This window comes from Salvia splendens, chromosome 19 (assembly GCF_004379255.2).
Source record: "Salvia splendens isolate huo1 chromosome 19, SspV2, whole genome shotgun sequence".
Taxonomy (NCBI): domain Eukaryota; kingdom Viridiplantae; phylum Streptophyta; class Magnoliopsida; order Lamiales; family Lamiaceae; genus Salvia; species Salvia splendens.
In genome coordinates, this window is record NC_056050.1 from 1,654,996 (window position 1) to 1,663,340 (window position 8,345).

At 30.6% G+C, this 8,345-nt stretch overlaps 1 protein-coding gene across 1 annotated transcript; it reads left to right on the top strand.

The window, feature by feature from the left end:
* Positions 1–925: 925 nt before the first annotated feature.
* LOC121780117 (probable LRR receptor-like serine/threonine-protein kinase At3g47570) lies at positions 926–2,033 on the top strand. Its single transcript, XM_042177638.1, has 2 exons — positions 926–1,595; positions 1,678–2,033. The coding sequence occupies exons 1-2, from the start codon at positions 926–928 to the stop codon at positions 2,031–2,033; spliced, it is 1,026 nt and encodes a 341-aa protein (XP_042033572.1).
* The last annotated feature ends 6,312 nt before the right edge of the window (positions 2,034–8,345 follow it).

Here is an 8,345-nt window from a genome sequence, read left to right on the forward strand (position 1 = left end):
AGCTCGGTAAAAGCCAACCAATCAAGCTCTACTCTCAAAACCCAAGAAAGAGTATCAGTTCGGCATGACCAAAGAGTTCGGTTCGGCACAACCAAAGAGTTCGGTTCGGCACAACCAAAGAGTTCGGTCGCAGCCTACAGCTCGGTAAAAGCCAACCAATCAAGCTCTACTCTCAGATCGGCAAAAGAACCAATCAAGCTCTACTCTCAGATCGGCAAAAGCTAATCGGCAAAGTTCAGCAGTTCGGTCTCAGTGTTCGACCGAACAAGGAGATAGTGGACCCATGCAGGAGCTCCACGACCTCCATTACACCCACGATCTATTTAGTGGTGTTAAGCAGTTATCAACCATCCACGATCTAGTGAGTGGTGCTGCAAACCACGATCTTAGTTCAATGTATAAATAGAACCTAGATCAGATAGACAGGGGTTAAGCTCTCTAGATCCTGAATCGTATAGCAAATCAGTGTTGTAATCTGTAAACGAGACCAAGCAATACAAATTTGCCCTCTCTTCTTCCCGTGGACGTAGATTTACCTCAGTAAATCGAACCACGTAATTTTCCGTGTTGTGATCATTTATTACTTGCATTTATTCCCATCAAAAATTCGCCACATCATCACTTATCAACCAATTTGTTTGGCGGCTCCATTCCTGAATCTTTGGGAAAGATTAAAGGTTTGATAACACTGGATTTATCTTATAATAATCTTTCAGGATCAATACCCAAGTCCTTTGAAGACCTTCGCTTTCTTGAAAATTTCAATGTTTCCAACAACAAACTGGAGGGGAAAATTCCTGATAAAGGTCACTTTCTTAATTTCAGTGCTCAATCTTTTTCCCACAACTTAGCTCTTTGTGGTCCTATAACATTTCAAGTTCCACCCTGTCCTGAAAATCACCATCAACCATGGTTCATGAAAGTCATGTTACCAGCAGGAATTTCTGTTGTCCTTGTGTTGATTGTAATGCTTGTTCTCATGCGGATGTGCAAGCGGAAAAAAATAGCACTCACAGTTGATATTTCACCACCAATTAGTGAATGCAGGAGAATTTCTTACACACAACTTGAGCGAGGAACGAATTCATTTAGTGAAACCAACCTACTTGGAAGAGGTAGTTTTGGTTCTGTGTTTGAAGTAACTCTTTCTGATGGGCTGAAAGCTGCAGTGAAAGTGTTCGACTTGGAATTGCAACGAGCAGCAAGGAGCTTTGATGTTGAAACTGCCATATTGAGTAGCATTCGACACAGAAACTTAGTTCGAGTTATTGGATGTTGTTCTAATATGGAGTTTAAAGCATTAATTCTCACATACATGCCAAATGGAAGCTTGGATAAATGGTTACACTTGGGTATGTATAGTCTAGATTTTATACAGAGACTGAAAATAGCAATAGATGTTGCAGCAGCATTGGAATATCTTCACCATGGCCATACATTCCCAGTTGTTCATTGTGATATAAAGCCAAGCAATGTGTTGCTTGATCAAGACATGACTGCTCATCTTGCTGATTTTGGTATTTCCAAGCTTTTTGATGGAGGAGAAACTTTCATTCAAACACAAACAATGGCAACGATCGGTTACGCAGCACCAGGTGATGATTGACGCTAATTTTTATACCTTTAAATGTTTTACCTAATTCTTAACAAAATGTTGAATGCATGTGGTTCAATTAGAGTTTGGAATGGAGGGCAAAGTGTCAACAAATGGGGATGTATACAGTTTTGGGATACTTCTGCTGGAGATGTTCACAGGAAAGAAGCCAACGGATGATATTTTCAGTGAAGAAATGAGCTTAAAAGAGTGGGTAAGTAAAGCATTAGAGAAAAATGTAGTAGCTGAAGTGGTGGCATCTGCTTTGTTAAGGGAAGATCAGCATAAATTTGCAAATGAGAAATGTTTCTTGTCAATATTCGAATTGGCAATGAAATGTTTAGTCATTTCAGCCGATGGAAGAATCAACATGATTGAGGCAATGGCTGCTCTGCACAAGATCTATGCAACAATTATAGCTGGTACTATATTCCTATAAAATATAAATAATTAATGGCGTTATGTATTGTTGCATATTTGTGGAGTAATTTATATTTTGAGTTATAGAATTAGGGGTATGTGTGGGAATATGATAACTCATGGAGCATGAACACTAGATCATTGCTTGGTTCAGTTACAAACTGATATAGCCGTTGGGCTTAGCGGCGGATTTAAGTGTGAACAAAGGGGCACGAGTGTACCAAAAAAAAAAGTGCTAGTAGTGGTACAGTGGTAAACATATTTCCTTGTCATCCAGTTTCATTTCTTATCTATACAATGTCCTTTTTCTATCTTTTATTTTTATTTTCTACTAAATTATTTTATTTTTCTTTGTCTTGTAAAGTATTTTAATGTTTAGAATGCATTTAATGTTGTTTATCTTTTTGTTTATTGTACATTCAAAAACCTTCTAAGTAATTTATTTAATTTTCTCTTATAAACACTTATTGATTCTCTTATCATGCATTTATTTTACCTTTATTATTTCTCAATCCTTTGCAAAACAATTTAATGTAGTTTTAAATGTTTTACTCTTTCTAATGTATTTAAATTTTTATTTTTTCTATTTTGAAAAACGACTAAATTTATCTTAGATAATTGAAAATATGATTTCTTCATAAAAATAATATATGTTGCTAAACTTCAAATAAATCATTCATATAATACTATAAATATTCTCATTTTTATATATATTGAAGTTTTTATTGTCGAAAAAAGATATAAAATAATTAAAGCATCGATCGAATTTTAAAACTCTAAATCGTTATAACTATTTATCGCACCCCCATATCGAAAATTATAGATCCGCCACTGGTTGGGCTAAAGGATCTTGGATCATTATAACTATTTATTGCTTGTTTTATTATTCTCGTTTTGAAAAAATAATATAAAATAGTTTGAAAAGGAAATAAAGTAAAGTAAGATGGAGAATAATATAGAGAGTTACTCTCTACATTATTCTCCCTCTTACTTTAACTTTTTCTCCACCTTAACTATTTTATTTTTCTAAAATAATGCAAAAAATAAGCGTTTCACTTATCTTGGGACGAAGAAAATATTAAATTATGAGTTAATTAATTTAATTAACACATGCCCAATAGGTTGGCCCAAACCCATTCTTCAACTACGTGAGACTTGATATGAAAATCTATTTCACTTCATCTAATTATATGCATAAATCTAAAAAATATTATTCACTCGTATTTTAATTAAGTATATTTATTTCCATTGATAATAAAAGTCTCATCATAATTATTTATTTCATGTATAGTTAGAATTGGATTTTATTTATTTTTCTTACTTTGTATTTCCGCATTTTATAAATATGTGAAATATTTATATCATTCACTCCCATAAATAATTTTGGTCTCTGTCTGCCACTAATTCGCGATTTTTTTAGTGACATGTCCCTCTATTTTCAGCATTTTTTTCAGGTTTCATTGATATGTGTATCACAAAATAACATAAAATCATCACATGCATGAAATGTTTGCGTAATCTTATGACATGACTTGTTTGCATCATTATTTATATTAGTATTATATTATTAATATTTTATTTTTTGATATATTGCAACTCTTACAAATACGTAAAATAATTGAATTGGGCCGGAGAGTTTGAAGCAAAATCAGATCAGGCCCGGCCCATCCACAATTCCCATGTGATTACTGATTTGTTGACTCATAAGAACCCAACCACGATTCCTAAACATCAAGCTGGGGAAGGAGATGAAAATCAGAATCCTTTTTGATGAAAATTCTTCAGGTCTGTTAAATTATGTACATTATGCATTTGGTTTTACTTTTTTTAAAAAAAAATTGCATAAATTAAGATTAGTTGGAGCTGTCATAATCTGTGCAATATGTTTAGAATTTTGGTGTATTAAAGAATCACAGTTTATTATTAAGAAAACAACTTAGAATTCATCAGACCTAAATGGATAGTTGTTTCTCATCTTAGTCTCAGACTTTCCATGGCTTATCTTATTTTATTTCCAGAGCTCTATTATTAATTTATCATGAGATAGCCTCATAAGTTGATGATGAGAAAGAAGGAATATTTCCCAATTATTGTTGCTATTAATAATTAATAATCTGCTTCACGTTTGCTTGTCTGCTTGTTGACTGGATAATAGTTATATAATAATAAATAAGTTATAAAGGAAAACTTTTTCTCTGTTTATTAGTTTAAGAGAGGAAGAGAGAAACAATTGATAGAGTTGAATAAGTTAAGCAAAGACAACTAGCAAGCATAGCTTTTTCTATAATCTGGACATGATCTCTATCTCATCCTCCAGCTATATATAATAATCCGTTCCATTTCAAAGCGAAACATTTCTTTTATGGGCACGAGATTATATGTAGTGTTATTTAGTAAGTATGACAAAGAGAATGGGTTTTCATATTTAGAAATGTGTCATTTTGAAAGAGACATTGCAATAAGAAAAATGTGTCGTGTTGAGACGGAGAGTATTTATTTTCTCAACCATTGCAACAACTTTTGCAATTACTTCCTTCGTCCCCTAAAAATAGAAACTCTTTCCATTTTAATCCGTCCCATAGAAATAAAAACTTTCTACTTAAGGTAATTTTTTTCTCTCTACTAAGGTGGGATCCATTTTCCACTAACAGATTTTTCTTTCTATTTCTCTCTTACTTTATCAATTTTGTATTAAGATCTTTGTCGTTTTATAAGTTCTTACTTTTAGGTGACGGAGGGAGTATTATTTTGTTAGCTTTTTATAATTTGAAAAGTTTAGATTATACTATATGGTGTGTGCATGTTCCAAGGAAATAATTTGTTGTTCTTTTAAATGAGTCCAAGAACAAAATCTGGCAGAATATCATATGTTAGTGCATCTTGTTCTTTTGAATCTTTCCTTTTCTTTTTCTTCTATTTTTAAAACTTGTGCACGAGCACCACTCTACCATGTTAGTGTATATAATGATATTATTTTTTATTGAATTGATCAATTGACAATATAAAATTAGTACTCCTATAAGAAAAATAAAATAGATTGTGCATCCCACAATGTTGACACTAGTTAATTCCTTGATAAAGTCAATAGAAAATTGTTCGAATTATAATTAACTTTAAAAAATATTTTATTAGTTTTCTAGGAAACTTAGCTTCTATCAATTTCCATTCCTAACGGTTGGATTTCTTGTTTTTGCTACCATCCAAAATCAAGAGTTTAGATTAATAATTAAATATGTTAGTCATCTAGATTTTGTATGCTAATCATGTTACATTTGTTAGATAATTGAGGCACAAGCTAACACCATTTGCCACAACACACTTCACTCATTTGAGGTGCTTAATTTCAGCCCCAAGATTATGATAAGAAACAAAGGCATTGAGTAATCATTTTCACCTGTTTTAGACAGATCCAAAGTTAATTTATAGGCACTAATAAAGTCAAGTGCTCACCAAATAATTAATTTATTTCTAAGTAAGCTAATACTCGATGAAGGTTGATTTTGTTATATTATTATTATTATTATTTTTTTAGCTTAAGTTGAAAATAAGATGAGTCACCAAAGTTACCAAAGTTTAGGCTACTTTTTGCCCCCTTTATTAAGACAAAATATCTACTTGTTAATTAGCAGTGGTTTTACTGTTTCACGTTTAATTAATGTTTATTTAGTTACATGGGTGGGGGCTATTGCCGTCCTAGGATTATATGAGGTTAACAACTCTTTAATAGAGTTCACCACTCTAAATATTGATTAATTTTTGGGTTAATTGCCTATTAATGTATAAACTTTTATTTATTTTGCAATTTTAATATGAATTTTTTAAAATATTTTAATAATGGTTATCACATTTTGCAGTATTAATAATTCGAGTTTTGGTGATCATAAGAGATCACTAATTAAACTCTATCTAATTAAGTAGATAGAGTTTACTTTTTGTATATTTAGCATGTGGATGAAATAATCAAACAAGAATGATGCATATGTGTTCAATGTGATTTAATTTGATTTTTACTCGTATTTCTTATAGATGTAGGAGTACTATATAAAAAACTTAATAGCATATATAGAGAGAATTTACTTTAGTATTGGTTTTGTGCTTTTAATATTAATTCTTAATATTCAAAAATAAAAAAACTAAATCATGAGTAGGGGGCCCACATGAATACTTTATCACATGCTATCCACATGTCGACAAAAGCGTTAGTTGGATTAAATTGTATGCCTTTGTCTTAACGTTTCTAGTTCCAAATTCCAATTTTAGTACTACTAGTATTTCCCCACAAATAAAAAAGCAAATATAATAAATAAATATAGAATACATAGGAATGTAACTGGATCGCAATATCCATTTGAATAGATTTTAAATGAGAACTTCTATATTTAAATAAAGATGAATAGTAGTAATTTTTTTCGATAATGAATATTTATAAAAGTAGCCTATATTTTACCAAAATTATTGATTAGTTATGATTTTGCAACTAATTAAGGTTTTGGCATTGATATAGTTTGTTACGAACTTACGTGACACTATCTCGCATCAACTAAAACGAAGTCATAGTGAAAGCAATGAATTGAAACAACATCGTATTATACTAAATTAAATAATTTCATTCATTATTCTCCCTTCAAACTTGTTTCTAATTTTCCATTTTACATTTTCTCCCTTCCATGTCATTCTTTCTTAAGGAAAACTTTAATTCAACAAAAAAAAAAAATTTCTCTAGTCGACATTGTTTGGCTGTCTATAATATGACATCTAATAACGTCACATAAAACTATATTAGTGTCCAAATATTGATTAATTGCAAATCAAAACAAATCAATGATTCAGTATACTTTACATGAATATTTTAAAGCTAGTATGTAAAATTAAAAAAAAATTACAAACAAATTACTCACTAAATTATTAGATCAAAAAGCTATATGAAAACAGAAACTTGTTCCGAGATTTGAATTTTTCATTGTACATTGGGATATTAAATACAAATTTATTATCCTAACTGTTAGGATATCCCACAATGTGTTCATCAGCTTTGACTTTCAATCACATCTAACAATGACTTTTGTATAAAAGGCCATTTTAAGCTAACTAAACCTGGGGCCCTAATTACATCATTTTCTTAAGATTATCTGTATTATTTTATTTTTATTTTTGTCAAATATATAAAAATATCTCGACAGCACTGATGCACGTAATTCCTAGTATTTATTTCTGAAGTAAATGTAGAAATTTTATGCATCGCAGTACATACTAGACAAATCAAAGAATCAACGTAATAAAAAAATATCATGATTATATATTACAAGTAAAGTAAAATTTTCAGAATGTATTTGATTGACTGCATGCATGCCTTTTTTTTAATCAAGTTATGTTTAATTTTTAATTATTTCAAATTCTTATATAAGTTTCAAATGTTTATATATACCTAGACCGTGCATGGTTGAAATCGATTATTATTATTATTATTATTATTATTATTATTATTATTATTATTATTATTTGTTTTGAGTAATTTTTTATTGCTTTTGTGAATTACATACTACAAAATTTGTATAAATTGTCTCATTGTGAGACCGGGCGAGATCTAAATTCAAACTTGATATTTCAGTGACATAATTTTAATCGGGGTATTCTGATTTTAGCATTATTATGACTTAATATAAACTCAAATATGACATCATTTTGGTTGACGTCTGATAGTGTCATCAACCTATGTAGTGTTGAAATCTAGACGGGTTGTAAAATCATAACTGATTAATAGGTTGGTTGCAAAATTAGCACGTATCCATAATTTGATAATTTACTGACAAATTTTAAAGTTAGTATGCAAAACTACAGGCAAATTGCCTTTTCTGATTTTACTAGTGATCATAAAGATATGTATCTTGATTCGTCTTAACGTGAGACTGGCTGACCCAAGGAGATCACCATAATATGTGTGCAATATGCAAAAGATGGAAAGGATGGATGTATGAGGGGTTTGGGACATTATATTTTTCTTTGCCTAAAAGTTGATAATAAAAAGATAGATATATAGGTCCACTACAATTGCAAAACAATGTTGCCCACTAGAAATGAGAGGCCATCAACACACTCATTTCCTTTTTCCTTTGGAACTTCATGTAATGTCTATATCACTTTCAACATGACTCCATACTTATAGTATTTTTATGGCATGACTAAAGACACTATTATTTAGATGTCCAACTTTTCTCACATTATCCAATCAAGGGAGTGAGATCATCAATTAACCAATTCAATATGGATCTATCATGTGCTTACATGCCAATGATATGTATAAAATGTCAATTTACAATCTTTGAAGTATAAA